Here is a 20528-nt window from a genome sequence, read left to right as displayed (position 1 = left end):
AATTGGCGTAACTTCTTTCATCTGCATCATTCTTTACAATGTGTCAGTTGAATAACTTTTTTGTTGTGTTTCGCATGGATATAATTGATCCAATTTCTAGTAGCGTGTTGTTTCTGATTTTGTCCGGTTGTATTCGATATTCATCCCTTTGAGGTTTTCTAGAATCTTCATCTTGTCAACGTCTTGGCATCGCGTTGCTATTTGGGCAATTGTTTCTCCTGGATGTCATTAGCTCCGAGGTTGAAGTAATTTGGGTCTCCATTTGTTCATTACGGATGTTCATCTTTATTTATCCAAACGGTCAGCTAATCCCTCGCTGACCACTTCTCTCGTTCCCCCCTTACAAAGTGTTACAAACACTCTCCTAAAATCTCTGAGGCGTGGCAGAGTAAACATGCGACTAGCCAATTGATGCAGTCGTTGGGGCGATCACGTGATTACAGGTATGTGTCGCACGGTTAAAGCCTTACAAAATCACCACTAGTAAATACAATTGTGCAACAATACTTCTGTTTATATGCCAAACTAGTGTTCAAACGGTTATCCCCCCCCCCATTACGCCATTACAAAACCAAATCGTGGATATGCGGGTAATTCAGCTTTCAAGACAATATCGGTCTGGCAAACCTGTCAGACAGTGGTTAGTATTGTATTAATTAATTAAAATACGGGTATGCGAAGCACACTCGTTTGGTGAAAATCATGGTCCGAGAGACCAAATTCTTTCACAACAAAACATAGTATAGTAATAGTATATTTAATTTGACTCGAAATCATTTGTATAGTACACAATTTATGGTCAAGTGAACATAACACAAGCATAATCATCATATACACTAGTTCATTATTATGATAAAAAGCCCCCCCCCCCCACTGTTCAAAAAAAAACTTCGCTCACCCGTTGGTGTATGTAATGCCTTTATTGAAATCATATCCTGCTCAGAATCTGGATTTTTAAATTACAATAAAGTTTCAGATACATACAAAATGGCAAGACAAAATACAAATGAAGACAAAATGAAAACATACTAAAATAAAACAGGGGAACAAGGAATGGTTAGAAAAACAAAACAGAAAAGGTATCTTAATGCGTTATATCAATTATAAAAATTATAAAACAGCTGGTTTGTTTTGTTGATGGGTGTCATTTCTTAAATTGAAGCACTCAAAAATATATTTTGCCAAATGAATAAGTGATTGTTTATCTTTTGGGTTTAGAATGTCTAAAGTGTTTTCAATATCAGATTTGTCAATTGTTGTAATGGCCTTTGTGGTATGGAGGAACTTATTTCTTAAATCGACATAGAGAGAACATTTTTATAGAAAATGGCTTTCATCTTCTATTTGTTTTTCCTGACAGTAGTGGCATTTTCTCTCTCCTACTGTTTGGTTGATGTATCTTCCTGCCTCAATCTGCAATGTGTGCGCACTGATCCTTAGCTTAGTTAGAGCCGATCTGTGCGATGGATTTTTAACATCTTCCAGGTATTTTTCAAAATCAAAATTATGTTTTATTATTCTATAAGTTCTCAACTTATTTTTGCGATTTTTACCTTTGTTATCGTTATATAGTGTCTCTTTAAAATAATTTTTGAACATAGATTTTAGATTGCTCTCAGGGGATGTAATAATTATTCAACATATGGTCCATGTTTGGAATGTAAAATATGTTTTTAGCGTGGGACACCCAATTTTATTATCCCCTTTGAATCCATATCTTTACCTAGTCTGAAGGCCTCATTGATTAAAGTTTTGCATGGTTTGTCAGAAATTCTGAGCCAATATTTGATTGTCTGTACAATGTTTGAGAAGGCAAGAGGATATCTTCCTTATTTCAGAAGGCAAGCTATATTTGATGCTTTGCAATTAACTTTTAACAGAAATTTGCAAAATTTATTGTGTAATTTTTCCAATGGTAAATTAAAGTTGAACAGATTTTTTGTATTAATACTTTCATTTGAGCATATTTCACAGCAGTATCAGGGGGAAATTCTTCTCTCTAGGGTTCTCCACACGTGTCAGGGGGAATCTCGTCTCGTCTCGCTATATCTCGACCCCTTGAGGTACGGGATCGGGAAAGTCACTTAAGCTTTACAGTCAAATAAGACACACACAGCGAAATACGTTTCAACTCTCGTCTTAGTCGATCAGTCGAGCACTCTATAAGACACAGCGCCCTGGGGAAAAATCCCCAAGACTATCACAAGGCTGACCCAAGACTCGCCCAAGACTCTCCAGGACTGGACTACGACTATCGTAGTGTACTCGCCAAGACCAACTAAAAACAACTTTATTCATTTTCAAAACTCTAACCAATTACAAAACAGTAAAAAGATTCTAGGGCGTAACCTTCTATCATAAAGCCAATCACACTAAGTACTGAATACGTCATATCTTTTGATTAATCGTTCACTACATTAATAACTACGGATACCAACTGTCAGAAATAATAGTCTGAATAGCTACGGTTATCTCGTAATTAGTTCCAAATCACTGAGCCAAGTTCCATCCAAAACTTCAAATAGGCCTAAACGATGACAGACATAACACAGCCATTCAGCTAATAATCAACTAATTAAGTCGATCAACAGATACGCGTAAACAAATTCATGACAGCAGTACGGCAACACTGGTTTAATTACAGAGTCAAACATTTTGAGATATATTTTAATTAGGATGTTTGTTTCGGAAAAAAGAACTTGAAACATGCTTTCATAGCTCTTTTTGTGAGATCTCCCGGTGCTTTGTAAAATTTACGTGAAGCACTCAGTTTGATGCCTAGGTATGGATATGTGTGGTGTTCCAATAGGGATCTCCAATTGCTGTGAAAATGGCAGGAGTCAATTTGCTGTCAAGAAAATAAAATCATTTATCGTATGGAACACTAAATTTAACACGAAAGGCACGAAATATTGAGAACGGCAGCAGGACTTAAAAGAAAGTTGAGACTTCTGTAGACGGAATGACGGAATACAAAGCGATAATTGTCAACATTATGGTAGTGGCCAAAGTCGATTTTGTCCTCAAAACTATTTGTATCTACCAGTTATTGTCTAGTTCTTGTGTCAAGCCTCGTCACTGGCGCCGAATTTGAACAGTTCAAAATAAACCATATCCCAAATCTAATTGAACAGTTCAATTTTGCCAACTCTCCCCGTTATCCATGACTCGAAATTGTTGGGAGAACTTCCGGACAATTTAAAACATAGTCTTGTTGCATAACTCACAAATCGTTACAAGGTGGATTGGTAAACATGATAAATGGATTAGGTTGAGTGATTTTACTTGAGTGTGCTCGAGTTGGGTTATCCAAGTAAAGATAAGGTCGAATGGTTTCTGACATATATGTAACTATTTGGTATATTATATCCGCTTGTTTTTGTTGTACCATCATCAGTTATGTTGTCTGAACGTGAATGAAATATAAATAGTTATAATTATATTTGTTTATATTCAATTATGAGAAATCAAGAGTTGCGTTTTGATATCTTATATGTCTAAATAACGTGCATATTACAACTCAGTTAGTGAAGTATAATCATAGCTCCAAACTTTGAAGATTAAGGTCACAGGTTTTAATTATCTTCTCAGAAAATTGAGCTGATTGAACATCTATTTTAACACTTGCAAAATATAATTTTAATTATCATTTTCGACATAGAAAACTATATTTAATATTTAGTCATTAAATAGAGCAATTTTTATTCTTACAAATATGAATTACAAAAGTTAATATTACTATGTGGTTTCGTTTGAAAATACTAAATATTGTCGCAGCCATACAAAACTGACACATTTCTTTTGAAATAACGTGATGGAACAAGCCATTTCGAGTTCATACGTTATAGTTTACGGAAAATAACATCATTAAGCCATGCGCCAGAAATTCGTTGTTTTTCTAAATAATGTATGGCAAGATTTGAAGTATAAATGCATACTTGCGTGCGATGTTCGTTAAAGTGATACATACAAATGGTTTGAACTTTTTTTTTCAAAATTGATTAATGGAGTGTATAGCAGTGTATATTTCTTAGTGTAGTATTGTTCACTACTGGAGTTGAAAGTGATATAATTGTGTAGGCTCTATTAAATTAAACAAATAAATAGGTAAAATATCGATATTATAAGAATTTATTTTATATTAATTCTTAACAACTCTGTTAAGACTGCTTTAAAAGTCAATTATCAAGCCAACCTCATCTTGAATGTTCCGGTGAAGTATATCATTAGGACTGTGTGACAATGCCCTCACAGTTTAGAATCAGTTTACCAACAGCCAATCATATTGCTTCTTTTTTCAACGCGCTTGGCCAAGCTCTCAAAATCTCCGAGGCGGAGCTAAGGCACAAAGACGCTCCACGTTGCTATTTAAGACGCGCACCAGCTGATGTGAAACACCAGTCGAAAATCCGGTGAAAATAGCTAAAATCGAGAAAACGACACAAACTTAAATTTGAAGTAATCCTAAACAACTAAATTTAAATATGTTGCATATGTAAGGCTAGTCTTGTTACACTTTTCAGAGGGTGTCAACAACCATCCCAAAATACCGTTTTCTGAGAATTTACTGGTCTTTGTTTTCACCATGATGGTTGCCGACCCGGGAATAAATGTCGCTGCGCACAGTGGAAGTTGTGTTGGTTTGGATGTCGAGGCAATACAGCGACGATATCCATACATCATGCAACTCACTGATATTCAGAACAAAGCTATTCAAAGCTATACTTAGTGCCGAGTCTGATATCTTCGTTTTTAGTCGGACTGGAAATGGTAAATCCTTTTGTTATTATGCTTATCGGCCTTGCGACCATCGAGCATGGGAAGTGTTGTCATTACTGTTGAGTAATATAGAAGAGTGGTTGTTATACCTCAAAGCTCATGATGTCACTGCAACATATATCGGCAGAAATGAAGCCGAAGACATCAGAAATGCAAAGCTACAAGCGCTTTCTGGCAGTCATTGTAACAAAGCTTTCTATTGGTCGGTAAACTTTCTATCGCGCAACCACATGACATATACAATTATGAATAGAATTACCATATGATGTTGTAAAAGGAGGAATGTCCGAACGGAACAGCACCGTGCATGCGGACTATGACCAACCTACATATTGCCAATCTTGTCACACATGACATTGTTAACATCAATATGCGTTAAGCATTGTGAATTGTAAATTTATGAACGATTCTCCTATCACTTTGGCGGAATGCTAAAAAATCTCTTTGGTTCTTCTTGCAATATGATGGGGATAGGGATGAGTTATCCGTTACAAACAGAATAAATGCAAACAAAGTATGCACATATTTGAATGCTGTTACCTTTTTCGTGATTCTTCGGTGGTCATGTACCTATTTCGCAACAGAGGAACAAAGCTTCACAATTCTATTAATTTTTTGTTGTTATTTAGATGAGATACAAATTATGTTACATATTCATGCATTGACATTGCTGAGAATAATAACAAAGGAGTATAGCAATTTATGTGGGGTTATACACAAACATGTGTGTTCAAAAAGGTACATAACAATGGCTAGCATTCATTATTTCTACTGATATTTTCTTATTTTTTACCATGAATTACATTTACACTGTATGCAGAAAGAGTAATTTTTGCTCAACGAACCGTATTTATTTATTTATTTATTTATTTATTTATTTATTTATTTATTTATTTATTTATTTATTTATTTATTTATTTATTTATTCTTCACCAGGCATTTAGATATATTCTGGTGATCTTGGGATTTTGATTTCATAATTAAGATTAACAACCCTGAATACATTTTACCAATAGTATATTTTACAAGTGTGTTTCGACAGATATAGTCTCAATGCTGGTGAAAAGAGCTTGCATTGACAAACCCTCCCTCCTTTTGGAAATGTTTCACCCATCAATATTTGATAAAATTCGCATTATCTAACAACCAGAATGTTTCATCATATTTTCATCTTCTTTTATAACAAAACTAAAGTCAGTCGACAGCAGTGTATGATTGTGTCGTACATCACTGGTTATAAAATCCTCAAAAGTATGTATGGTCATAACATCTTGTGTTACAAGTCTATTTCATCAATGATCATCAATGCTTTGGCAGTAGCATGCAGTTCTCCAAACAAAAGCACGCACTTTCCCTTGAACTTGGTTCAACCCAACATGAAAAACTGAGCCACATCTAACAAATCGCTACATAAATATTTCATGAACCGCTCATATGATTTCAATTGAATTCGGTACATTTGTGCTCAGGGCTAATCAACAGACATTATTAGTTTTGTAGTATAATGTCCGCGATTTATTTACCTATTATCATTTTTGCACAGATATCTGTAGTGTAATTTGATGGAATAGTCATTAAAGATGTGGGCGCCTTAAATCTTTAATTTTGCTTTGTTTTGGAGAAAAAAAGTAAGTCTAGAATGGTTTTAACCAGTATGGTACACATCAGTCAAATTACTTTCAATCACATGATAGGCTAATAATTGTAATTTAACTAACTTTGTAATCGCAACGCCGCTGTGGTTGCACTGTCATGCACGTTTATCAAGATAGAACAACTTCGATCTGAATTTATAGCCGGTAAACGCGATTACATTTTATTAGGTTATTACGCACCCGACTCGTTGTTCCTACGCACACTAATATATATTACAACATTAATCGTATGCATGTTTATGATACGTTTTAGCTACAAATCCATGCATTGACTATGTCGAAATTGACGAACCACGAAGAAGTACTGCATATGTGGCGGAAGCAGGAGAACCTCTAATTTGCGATGACGACTTCCCCTACCCAAGCACTGTTTGGTATAGGTTTATCAGTGGAGCTGGCGGTAAACTAACAACCCAAGATGACCTACCGGAAGGCAGTTGCGGAACTCGTACACCGTTGTATATGATTGGTGGCCACCCTGGACCGAACGAGACGGTAACACGAGAAGTTTGTGGAGACTACTGCTATTACAGTTTTTCTGTCAATGTAACAAACTGTGGTGGTTTTTTTGTATATCTGTTAGAGCAAGTGGATGATTGTTACATGGGATATTGCGCTGGTAAATACGTGTTTGAATATCTACCATTAACTACTACCAGAATATACCCTTGCCAAAGTGATCGATAAATGATGTTATCTTTTTATAAATTATTACAGCATACAAAAACGATATCTCTGCATATTTAGATGATCAAGTTATTTTCGTTTGCAACATGACACAAATTGAGCATGTTAATTCAGCCTTCTTGTTTATTATTCTAGTAAAAAAATAGTACAGACAAAATTACTGACTAAATGTCACAATCTGTTTGTACAGGAACTGAATCAAGATGCCCTGACGGAACTAATTCCCCGACTGGTTTCACGCCTGGATGTACTGGTAATATTACAATGTATATCATTATTGTTTTATGAGATAACTAATAAGGATATCTTGACCATAACCATGATATAAACAATCTAGCGGTACTGAGTGAAATGTATTTGGAATGAACTGGTAAAAATTAGGTGGTAATCGTATACGTTATTTTCTCACATTTGTGTTTTGTATTAAGCCAATATAAATGCCATATTCGTAATTATTCTTTATTAAGTATTCTTTAAATCATGATTCTAATCCCTTAAATCACATATTCTGCAATATCAGGCTGAAACATTGACCATGGTCCCACCTCCAAAAACATAGTTCATATTTGACCTCTAGCTGACCTCGTTTCAGTCTATAATTAAATTTCTGATATATTATATGTTTGATCAGTGGCTAGTTTAACGGAATACTGCTTGCCTAGTTTTGTGAGTGGTGAAGTCAACAACATTGACTCGGAGTACACTGCAGCAGTTTGGTAATATTTCAGAGGTTGAAATATAGACGAGTATCCAAACATTCCGAACGATGGTGTTGTGGTCTGCATAGAGTCAACATTGTTTCAGAGGTTTGGTATCTAGAGATTGAAATGGGTGCAGACTGAGCGTGTGGAGTGACGGGTTTAAAGCTATTTTTATATTTTGTAGACGAGCTTCCTAACATTCGGAACGATCCTACAATCAAAGCCAGAATTGATGATATATATTACGAGGAGCTGAGTGAATATCTAACGATACCTGTTATAGACTGCGACATTGAAACCAACGATGACGGAAATCTCAAAAAGTGGTTTCGAGTAACGTGGTTTGTTGACACATTTCTAACAAAAACTGAAGATATTGAAGACGATGAAGGATTGTACAGGGCTACATTAACTGAGTTTGTCTACCAAATCAGGCCAGGAGAAAAAACCAATGGATTATATTCCCTGGGTCAAACAGTAAGTACACGTATTGATATTGTACAGAATAAAAGAACAAATTTTTAATTTCATTATCGACCAACCTCCTATTCACTCATTTTCAGGTCCAGTGCATGATTGAAGCGTATTTTGATGGTAGTTCTATCACCAGCCCACCTCGTTATAGTAACATTTTCTATGCAGGTATTCAGGTAAGCATATGTGCAAATGCTTTGTGTGTAAATTGTTAGTCCGCCGACTGGCCATATATTTAAGGAAATGTCTCACATTCAAACTGTACGCATTTCATGATCTGATTCAAGATTGCGGCCATTTTATTGTATAAAATTTAATAAAATAAAGCATTTCTGCCGCTCCGGAACTATACTTTGTTCGTGTACCGATGGATTTCGTTCAAACTTAATACATACATTGGACACTATTGGACCTTGATGCACATCATTTTGCAAAATCATGTCAATAATTTGTACACTGAAAATAAACAAACATATATTACTCACGGGATTCAAACTAAACGATCACTGCAATCAGCACGACACTGTATTATATCATTTTCATATTAACCCAAAATTTAATTTTGTTTCATTTTAGGTCGAACCTCGGGCTATAAACGTCACAGAAGGCGATGTCCACACACTACGTATCTTTTCGACTATACCAATTGAATTCAAAATAGTCACTGACAATGATTTGTGTTTATCTGTTGGTGTTTCCAGTGCGAAAAGACTGGATTTAAATGACTGTCGAGTGTATCTTGAAAACAATGTGACTGGTGAATTAAACGTTGTCTCCCCGCCCGATATTGCTGAAAATGATTTGCAGAAATATCTCATAGAACTAGATGTTAAAGCGTGTTCTCTTATACAATACTTTAGAGGACACAAACCTCTTTCTGTCGTTGTAAGTATTTTATACCAGTATGTAAATATATTGATAAAATGTACTCAATGAAATTTTGAACTCAAAAACTGAAGATGAAAACATTGTTTGTATACATAATGTCACCCAGGTTTAATTATGACCAAGTATCTCAGCAAGCTAATGGTAATTAGTTATAATTGTTTGGTTTTAGGGAATGATGTTTAGAACAATAAGATAACAAACGGTTTAGAAATTTTACTGCAGGCAGGTTTATTAACTGAACAATGAATCCGTTGTAAATGACAAGTGTCACAATGCACAACACAATCGTACTCATAAATATGTGCCCCTATATTCAGACTAGTGTAACGACAGCATGTTGCAATTAATATGGCAGAATCCTGTTCAATTTTCTTTACAAAGCTACTGCTGGTTATATTTCAAGAAGAACCAAAGCCTATCTTTTACTACATTACGTCTCCTAAATTCATAGTTGTTGCAGTAACCATGAAAGTTTAGTTTGAAAACAAAACCAATGTATATTAATTAATGCGCGTACATGATACTAGCTGCCTTCATATATACCGACGTCCATAACCTCAATGACACTGCATGGTGGCAGCAAGTCCGCCGTGCTAAAACTAATAGTTATTTGATGTATTAAATGATGCACAGACGTTCGACCAAATGAGCTACTACAGGTAGACCTATAAAAACCGAAAGAACATATATATATATATATAAGTCTTTGGTGTTTATTTTTTTTACAAATGTTTGCAGCACATGTCAATTCAGTCGCGTATCCAATATTTAGAGCGGTCAAAGTTCACTTAACAATATAAATTGTGAAATTATTGGTTACATTATTTTATATATTTCTGTGTATGAGCATAATTACTCTACTAGACACATTTGAGCAATTTTTAGAATGCAATATAAACCGTTTGAGTAAATATAGAGCATACTTATTTTTTTTTATCTAGAATGGCTTATAATTATGATATGCAAATAGGTTGACAATTCATTAAAGTGTGACGATTTACTAACTAAATAAACTAATTTCTTTATATGTCCCCCTATATGTCTGTTTTTGTAAATACTGTTGTATCTAATAAATTAAATAACATATCCAGTTTGATACTGTCGTGAAATTCTGTTCACCATGCCACCTAAATACATGGCAAATTAAGAAGCATGATTGACAAAATTAATTCTACTAAGATGTAACAGTTCAACACTCAAAGGAAATAAACTAACTAAGTTGTCAATTGTGGTTCGTCCGCTACTGTAAGATTGAATAAGTTTTAATATCGAAAGATTCTAATTTTACAAGTCTATTGTCTTCTTGTGGTATCGCATAAAGTAATCAGTTACTGGCCACTTGACCTTATACATTCTCTGAATCAACATATATTTACAGACTGCTTGCATTGAATGACTTCAAATCATCAAAAATATAACAAAGTAACAAAGCTAGTTATAAAGGAATTCGACTATATTTAATACAAATTTCGCTTTGAGTGTTTCACCGCAAAATTATTATAGTCTACAAATCTTACAGTAATCCTTGAATTACTGATATATCTCGACGCGAAAACTTTAAAGACCAGTATCATTCATATTAGTCCGGTATTTTACTTGTCTGAGTTTAATTTGGTAAATAAGTTTCTTTCTCATCGTATACAGTGACTGTTTATTTTTGCTCATTCTTCACAATATCAATTCTGAGAAAATTGCGCAGTCTTAATTGAAACATGGTAATTTGCTGATATCAATTCCCAAGGGAGAACTTTAAAAAATTAGCTGTTTTGTGTTATAACACTATCTGTTTGCCTGAGTCAGCTGTAAATGTGGAGACGTCAAACTACATGTGTAATACATCATACAGACTAATGATTGACTTTTTTCTTCATTACATTTAAAATATACAAAAAAATACTATACCATGGTTCATGTATGTGTAGTCATATGCTACGTGTTATTTGCCATTTGATAGAATTGAGTTATACCTTTCCTTCTAGTCTTTTTCAGGGCAATGGGATTGGCTTGCTCTAATTGCATGTTCTAATATGAGATGTAATATGTTATGTTATATAGCTTTTAATTTACCTATAATTAAATTAGTTTTTATGATTAAGAATCCTGTTTTCGTGTTGTTGCTCGCTTGAACAAAAATTAGAAAATGATTTAGGTGATAATAGTTATAGGCTATTGAGAGACAAAGAATAATTTATAGAAATAGTGGTGTAATCCCCTTCTATGAACTATACGTAATAACCTGGCCCTGTAAGTTATACGAGTTTCTTAACAAAAGCAATTTCAAATATGAGTAATTAAATATGGTAATTTACAGATGCAGGTTCAAGATAAAAAGTTTCAATACTGCAGCGCTGTCACGGATCCTCATTATCACACGTTTAACAACAGGTACCTTAGATAATTAAACGAAATGAACATCAATCAAATGATATGACAAATAACTTATTCTTAGCTATAGCTCGAGGACCAAGTTTCAGTTTTATAAATTGTTATCACACACTCAGTACGTAAAACCATATTGCAGCTTTTTACACTTTCACATGTTATGAGTGAATTTTAAATATCAGAAAAATAGAGTGTTATGTGAATGGAAACCTTTCGGTTCAGTTATACTTAATGGAATATGTTATCACCTTTCATTTAGATATTTCGATTTATATCAAACCGGAGATTATGTGTTGGTGGAAGAGAAACCTGACCAACTAAATTTGACCAGATTTGCGGTAAGTTATAATTTTTGATTACATGCAAAACGGAAATCCATATATTACACAGGCTTTTTGTCACTGCCCTAAAAGTGTTATGAGCAAGGTCCTACTGTGACTTGACTCCTAGCCCCTAGCAAAAGTCAGGTACACCACGAGATAAAGTCTAACTAAAATGTAGCATAAATTGTTACATGCCGTAGCCTAAATTAGCTTGTCTTCATATGTTATTTTATTGATTGATTTGATGCTGTCCTAATAAACCTTTCAAATATCGCTTGCTGAACTTACAACACCATGTGCATCACAAGATCGCACAGGCAAGGCGATTTTGCTGCAGCTGTGCCCTCGCTCGGGAAATTTTTTGGAACGCGCGTAATCATTCCCTATTTGGAATTCACATTTCCTTATATGGTAGGAGGAAAATGCCCCGTAAAATACAGCAAAATTACGGCACGCTGTAATTTTGTTACGGTGACAGGTGTACAATAATGCTTGTTATTGCACAATCCGAATCTCGCACATAGACATATACTTGCGGATAAATATAACCCATATCATTCATTTTTAACCCATTAAAATTACAAATGAAATGCTTACAACAAAATGGAGAAATGTTACACTTTCAGGTACACACCAGACTTCAGAAAGGATTACGAAAAACTAGTTACCCATCTTGGAACTGTGCTGTTGCTGTTCGTGAAGGAAACGACGTTGTTATTGTGTACAGCTGCAATGGGCGTAAATTGCGGTACTACTATGCCCCTAACTCTGAATTATGTAATCCTGCATTCAACGTGATAGTATCAGAAGACGGATTTACACACACAGTAAGTAGATGCATTGGACATATTACATTGTGGAATTGAAGCATTTCTATCTTAAAATATGTTATTTCAGTACGCTATCTAAGTCACTCTTCAAGTTGATTGATTGCGCTACTGCCAATATTTTTCTATTGGTTAAACATTATCTATATTTCGGTTAATAAAAGTGACACTGGACCAGAAGAGAATATTGCTTAGCATCCATCTTGCTTTTGACCCAATAGGCGTGATAAATTTTTAGGTGAAAGTGTTAACCAGTCTGTACATTCTCCTGTACAGTATTTGTAATTGTGTCCTGCAAATTACTGTGTATATGTATAGAGTTATATTTCTGAACATATATCAAAGATTGTACGTTTGCAAGATAAGGCGTGTTCACGAAGTTTATCGAATATAGTTATCTGCACAAGTATATTTGTACAGGTGTATACTCCGAGTGGTCAGAAAGTTGAAATCAAAAGTTCAAGTCATTATCCTGGGTTTGGACACTACCACAACGTGTATATCACTGTGAATAGCGTAATGTCATCTCGTCTACAAGGACTATGTGATCCACAAGGATGTAGTATGGAAAAATGTCCCAAATGCCGGAACGAAATTGAACGAGATTGCCACAGGTCGGTTGACTATAATGTTATATAACTTGACGCATGAAGCCGGGAATAGCCATTGGTGGCACTGTATACAATCGAAACCTATTTAGGATTGCCAACGCTCACGCCGGCGAACAGTATAAAAACGCAAACACTTGTTACATTTGGTGACCAGTTTAGTATGATAGAAAGCGTGTACGAATAACCACAATAGACATAGTAGGGGTCAAGACCAAATATATGTGTTTCATAATAAATGCTTTCTATTAATAATTGCAGTTTAAGATAATATTCATAAGATACTATTATGTCCACATCATAACCTCGTTAAGCCAAATCTCGTTCAAATTCTATACTTACATCATGTCACACAAATATTTGTTTGACGATAGGTTCAAGATGGCCGACTGACGGCCATTTGAATGTTAAAATTCAAACATTTCTGACATTCCGGAGCCGGACTGTGTTTAGATGAGCTTCGTTCAAACTTGGTACATACGTGAAGCTAGTGATTTTGTTTTTCAAATTGTATTCAAAATGCTGGCAATGTTTGTTTTTTTCAAACAAATGCGGTTCCGGGGCCATATCTTTTACATGTCTTGTCCAATCATGTTCAAACTGTATAGATACATCATGTTGCATACACATATATTTGTTTACAATCAGATTTAAAATGGTCGAATGTTGGTTAAAAATCAAGCATTTCTTCTATTCCGAGCCCACATTTTTGTTCAGATCGGTTTTAAAATGAATTAAATAACATGCTGTTTTAGATCCATGTCTCTGACATACATTGACTAATCTCCACCAAACTTCAAAACTACATTATACACCATATAATTTTTTTGATGTTGAAAATGGATGGCTCATTTCAGTTTTGTTTGATATTTAACGGCAAACCATAATATGCAGAATTCACGTAATGAAGCAATACCATACTCACAACACTTTAGATAACCCTATCATGAAAATGTACATAGGGGAATAATGTATTCACGGCAAATGGGACCGATCTGTAATACTGTAAACTCCATCACCATCGTGTAATTTTAAAATGGCGGACTTTGGGAAGCTCTGCGTGAATCAACCGGTGCATGTTAGGCAGATTGACAATACAAATTAAAGGCGATATATTCGAACCTATATGTCTTCCATTTTGCAAAAAGTATGAAAGAATCTTTTTCATTGCGTTATTGGAAGTCAAAATACTAAGTCAGAATTCGTGATCAAAAATGGCAATAAAATAATTGTATTCAGGGAAAAAAACGCCCAGTAGAACATGCAACTAAAATGGCATAAGTTGCATTGTCGATAGTTAAAACGATAATAGTTGTGTACCAACTAAACAACTGGGCGGGCGATGCAAATTGTATTTCCCATGACGCACTGGTGCAATTCCGAGATTTTCGGGGTCGTGTTTTAATTTTTACACTTGTCACCACACTGTTCAACAATTAATTTAAGAATTTATTCCTGTGGCAAAGTAGTCACTTGGATATTTCGTTACCTGTGTTATTATCATATAATCGCTTCATGCCAGTCTTATGTTCGTAGCTTTTTGTTTTACCTCTACATGAGTGTTTTTTTAGCGCATATTTCTGGTCCTGTATTTTCCCTGTAACATATTTGTGTCCGGTTATTTTTGTTACTTTCGTATTATTCGTCTGTTTGTGAACAGTTTGAAGTTGAAGTGACTGCACCGACTTTCCCTCGAACGTACCATACCTTCTTTATGCAGCGATCTCTGAGCATCAGCGTGGCACGTGTAAGATGCAACGTTCCAGTGGCGGCTTCACCGTTCATATTTGTTTCATATTAAGAATATCCTAAACATCAAAGCGGCGTATCTTAATACGTACATTCGCTGCCTGGTTAGAATAGCTAACGTTCTTTCAAAGAATAACAAATTGCCGCTCACTGCACTATCGCTGTCTCGGTCATTGTTGAGTTCAGGGTTGTTTTCATGGTTTTGCAATAAACGACAATTTGTTATGCGCAGTACTGTTGAGCAGTAGTTTCAATGACGTCATTCATTTGACACACCTTGTACTATCCACTGGGCGGGCAATATGTGACCTATCACAGCATGCTTAACAACAGTGAAATGTGATAATCAATGTTATCATTATATTAACCAGTGTTCTGCATATTTCTACTTGTGATGTCATGGACATTCAACAAATTATAGCCACGGATCAAATAACCCTCTCATTCAGATAATGAAATTCAAATATTACTACCCTATGGTGTGCTCGTTGTCTGTGATAAAAGCAATGGGTCCATACAGTAAAAAGGTCTTATCACGATTATCGATTGGGGTGGAAGATTGACGAACATCTCACCGAGTGATGGCAGTATTGCATTAGCTAACTAAATACGGATGTATTATCCCGTGTTAAATATTTCAGGTGTGATCCCGATATAGGTAAACACGGAAACAATATTAGAATACGAAACTGAGTACGAAGAAAGCCTATGTCGATTACAGCACTCAAATTGGGTCGTAAATGGACCATTCACTTGTGTGGTGGCGCTGTTTCGGATTCTTTGTTGAACCCTAAATCAGTCACTAAAAACAGGAATTGACCGAATCGTTCGAGTTATTTAGCTTTCAGAATGTTAGACGTTATATAATGGATTGAAATTGAAATTCTCTGAGACGAGTATCAATTGTAGTACGAAGGAGGAACTGGTAGATTGGCAACCAAGACATCAAGTGAGAAATATTCAATACAGTAAAATAGGTCTCAGATCTAGGCGAGATAAATTTGTAGTTCACAATACCCTTAACCACAGTTCTTGTAGTACAATTTTGTAAATCAACCGATGTACTGCCGTGTTTAAGTCTAATTGGTTTATCCAAAGGGCTAACGCACTATATCAGACCACATCATTTTAGAAAGCATGACCAATGTACTCCTTCACTCTGAATCTCCTCCCATGCCCGTAGTTTCCCAGTTTCCCCATACGTTTGTTTAACAAACAAAATTCCAGCATCAACAAAATCCTGAATGACGACCGATTTCCCTCCCAGAAGAATCTGTTTGTTATTCCAAATTATTTGCTCATGAAATGCATTTTCGTTTGCTGTCCGAATTCAGTCTTACGCAAGTTTGTAATAAGTTTAAAAGGAACAGTGGTAACCTCACTGGCAGGACTTTAGGGTCAAAGTTACAATTCAATAAAACTGAAAGTCAACCAATTGGATTCAATCTGTCTAAAATGATTGTTTTCCATGGATGTAACACTTTATTGTCACGCAATCGTCGCAACCAGTTAATTCATTGGGCTGTATAATAAATGGCATGGATGTCTGGCATTGACAACCCACCATCATTTATAACTGTATTCCTTGCATTCTTATCTGGGCCCCTTCACAGAAATTTAAAAAACATTGCGTTCATTTGTTTCAGATATTTGTTTGGTATGTCCACTAGGTTAATAATGTAATGAAGTCTTGAAATTGCCATAGTTTTAATAATTTGGATCTTACCCATGAGTGTAAGGTTTCTAAATTTCCATAAATTGAGCCTTTTCTTTAAATTTCCCTTTACATTCGCCAGATTTAATTTCAATGAAGCACTTGAGTTGTATGAGAAGAACACACCAACAATTTTAATTATGTCATTTGGCCATACAATACCCAACGGTTTAGATTTATCATGCTCAAATGTACCTAACCACATGCTTTCACCTTTTTCCGTATTAATTTTAAAGCCTGAAATTTGAGTGAATGTATTAATAGAAGTGGATATCTTTAACAAAACATGTCAGGTCATCAGCAAATGCTGTATATTTCACTTCAATGTCGCCAATTTTAATCCCTTTTACATTGTCATTGGAACACAGGGAGACAAGACGAATTTCTAGAGCTAGTATCACGGGGAAATTCTTCTCCTCTGGGGTTCTCCAATACGTATCAGGGGGGAATATCGTCTGTCTCTATATCTCGTCTGCTTGAGGTACGGGATCGGGAACGTCACTTAAAATCTACAGTCAAATAGACACACACAACGAAGTACGTATCAACTCTCGTCTTTAGTCGATCAGTCGAGTACACTATAAGACACAGCGCCCCGGGGAAAAGTCCCCAAGACTATCGCAAGGCTGACCCAAGACTGCGTACCTTGGGGTGTTCTCGCCAAGACCAACTAAAACTCGTTTATTCACTTTCAAAACCTTAACCAATTACAAAGCAGTTTAAGACTCTAAGGCGTGGCCTTCAGTCATTCAACTTGCACATAGCCAATCAAACTAAGTACTGGACACGTCATATCTTTTGATTAATCGTTCACTATATTACTAACTGCGAATACCCAACTGTCAGAAATAGCGGTCCAGATAGCGTCGGTTATATCGTAATTAGTTCCAAATCACTGAGTCAAGTTCCGTCCAGGACCTCGCATGAGCCTAAACGATGACAGACATAACACAGCCATTCACTAATAATCAGCTAAATAAGTCAGTCAACAGATACGCGAAAACTAATTCATGACACTAGGATGAACAACATTGGTGAAACACACCCTGCCTTACCCCCCCCCCCCGGATGCAAAGCGAAATATCCAGTACTGAAGCTCTTGTTCATAACACAGCTAGTAATGTTTGTATAGTGTTTTAATCCAGTTTAGAAAGTTTACCCATAAAGTTGAATGCCTCCAGTGCCCTGTATAAGGAATTCAACTCCAAGGATTCAAATGCCTTTTCAAAGGCGGTCATCAGTAAAATGCCGGTCAAATTTAGTTTTTCTGTGGATTCCATCACACATTCTATCAATCTTACTACGTCTCCGATGTTCCTGTTTTTCACAAAGGTCGACTGGCTATCGTTAATAATAGATTGTAACACCCTTTCCATACGCTTGGCAAGACTTTTTGTCCCAATTTTATAGTCAATATTGAGTAAACATATTGGCCTCCAGTTTTTAATAAATCTTCTATATTTGCCTTTTTTCTGTAACAGGGTTATTATCCCTTGCCTCTGAGATGTTGAAAATTTGCCATTCTCGAAAGCATAGTTTATAGAGTTTACTACGTGGGTACCGACAGTTGGCCAAAACAATTTGTAAGAATCAGCTTTGTAATATTTGGATTGTCAAATTTTCCGCATTGCTGTTAGTTTCTTTCACTTTTGTTGAATATAAATTCTCATAGAAAATTTTAATTTCACGATTGACCTCTGTGGGTCTACTGACATTCCCACTGGCGTTAATAATTTTGTTTATTTGAGATAGTTTGCAATTAAATTTTTCTGGCTGCAAAAAATATTTATTGTTTTTTGCACCGAGTTCATACCAATTACTGTGTGACCTGATAAAGTTTCAATCGGTTACATATTTATATTCGTGTTCTATTATTTCTGTTATTTCTTCAATTTATTGTGCTTCAGCTGTTGTTTGGTTTACAGCAATTTCATTATTTTTGTTCTAACTGAGCAGTTTTTGCTTTGAGTTTTTTTGCTTTTTGCTTACTGAACTTAATTGATTCTTCTTTAATTTTGCATTTCACCCAGTCCCACTTCAGGCCAATATCGTTCAACTCGCCCCCTCAGCTAGCCAAGTTGTAAAATGTTCATGAATTAATTTAACACAATTTGGGTCTTTAAGCAAGCTGTTATTCAATTTCCAGTATGATGGCTCCCTTTTTGTGTCGTACTAGGGTAATTCTAATACAATAGCGGAATGATCAGTGAAGGCACATGGTACAATGTTAGTATTTTGAGTATCCACTTGCAATGAATAACTGGTAAGGAAGAAATCTATTCTACTAGGGATAATTTCAGGACGAAAATATCTCCATGTAAAGTCCCGCTTATCTAGGTTCATAACCCGTCAGATGTCAATCAACTCAAGTGATTCCATTGTTTCTTTAAGAATGTTTAATAAGGCTTAGGATTGCCCCTCTTCTATCTAATTCTAAGTTTAATGCAACATTATGGTCTCCGCCCCACACAATTTGTTCTATTGTTTTAATTATGTCTTTCAGAAAAGACACATGTTTCGTCTGCATATTTGGGGCATAGGAATTAACTAGAATAAGATGTTTATTGGCTACCTGTGCGTCAATAATTAGAAATCTCCCCTTTTCATCTCGGTAAACATTGTTAATGTCAAAGTCAACACTTCAAAAAATTGTAAGAACCCCTCTGCTATTATTTTGCCCATGTGAAAAAATCATGTCCCCTTTCATTTGCCTCTCCCAATATTTACTATTTTTTGGCTACTATGAGTTTCCTGGATCATAATGACATTAGCATTCGTATTAGCTAGCAATCTAAAAGCAGTTTTTCTTTTTTTTTTAGTTACCCAGCCCCCTTACATTCAAAGATAAGATTTTTAGGTTAGATATAGTTTGCATGATAATATTGTATAGTTTTCATTATCTAATAACAAGACCCAGGTTTTCATTTTAATTTGCACTCCAGTTTTGTATGAATGAAGATAACACAAATACAGAAAAAAAATCATGAAAACAACTCATATTTAGAGACTGACCGCAGGGGGCCTGTATCCAAAAAGAGGATGGCGAAAGTCAACAGAGTCGCTCGAATGCGGTAAACCATGTTGACAGGGTCACGAGACTACACCTGGCCGAAAAGTTTAAAGGTCGTCCAAACGAAACACTAAGCGTAATTGATGGTGCCACCCCCGAACATAGATTCACCTACAATTGAAAAGTGAAGTAAAGTGTCGCAACAGAAGTGCTTTGTAGTATCATAAAGCATCGTTGTACACTTCGTTACCTAGGTGAAGACAGTCTTGAATGTCACAAATACAACGTTCGACAGGTCGTTACTTGAATGAAAAAAACACTGATCAAACGCAAACCCGCCAGTAAAATATCGAAAAGCAGGTCGACCGACCACTCGGTGAAAGAACTTTCAATCACACGTTTCAAAGTTTCAATCATTCGTTTCACTGTGGGTTTTCTATTGATATACAATGTTTTGTTTTGAAATCTTGTTTTTTTTCCTCGTGATACGTCTTTTCCATAATCGGTAACATTTTACGCCGTTTCTCATAGTCGTGCTGACAGGATCTTCTTTAATATAGATATGCGTACTCATCACCAATTTCCTCGCTGAAACCAGGATATTTCTTCTTGTCTGGCGGTATAGAAACTTGGCAATCTCTGGTCGGGGTCTTTTCTGTTTATCAACTTGCGCGGCCATGCTGGAGTACGATGGGCGTTTTCCGCTGAGTGCGGGTCCACACCATTTTTCC

General features: G+C 35.6%; 1 protein-coding gene across 1 annotated transcript; it reads left to right on the top strand.

Moving 5' to 3' along the window:
• The first annotated feature begins 4610 nt into the window (after nt 1–4610).
• LOC144346257 (von Willebrand factor D and EGF domain-containing protein-like) lies at nt 4611–13355 on the top strand. Its single transcript, XM_085508448.1, has 10 exons — nt 4611–4962; nt 6688–7053; nt 7312–7374; nt 8007–8299; nt 8386–8472; nt 8873–9181; nt 11496–11569; nt 11826–11904; nt 12516–12716; nt 13137–13355. Exons 1-10 carry the CDS (start codon nt 4611–4613, stop codon nt 13353–13355), a joined length of 2043 nt encoding a protein of 680 aa, XP_085364574.1.
• Nucleotides 13356–20528: the final 7173 nt, after the last annotated feature.

The sequence above is a fragment of the Saccoglossus kowalevskii genome, chromosome 15 (assembly GCF_978046115.1).
Source record: "Saccoglossus kowalevskii chromosome 15, keSacKowa6.1, whole genome shotgun sequence".
Classification (NCBI taxonomy): Eukaryota; Metazoa; Hemichordata; class Enteropneusta; family Harrimaniidae; genus Saccoglossus; species Saccoglossus kowalevskii.
Note: the sequence above shows the minus strand (reverse complement) of the source record. Positions and strands in the feature narration are given on the sequence as shown.

What these genes read in the sequence shown, in the direction of transcription:
- LOC144346257 (XM_085508448.1), top strand. Translation starts at nt 4,611, where the DNA reads ATGTCGCTGCGCACAGTGGAAGTTGTGTTGGTTTGGATGTCGAGGCAA. An exon ending in TATCACACGTTTAACAACAG is followed by an intron (nt 11,570 to 11,825) that starts GTACCTTAGATA and finishes CCTTTCATTTAG; the next exon opens with ATATTTCGATTTATATCAAA. An exon ending in TAAATTTGACCAGATTTGCG is followed by an intron (nt 11,905 to 12,515) that starts GTAAGTTATAAT and finishes TTACACTTTCAG; the next exon opens with GTACACACCAGACTTCAGAA.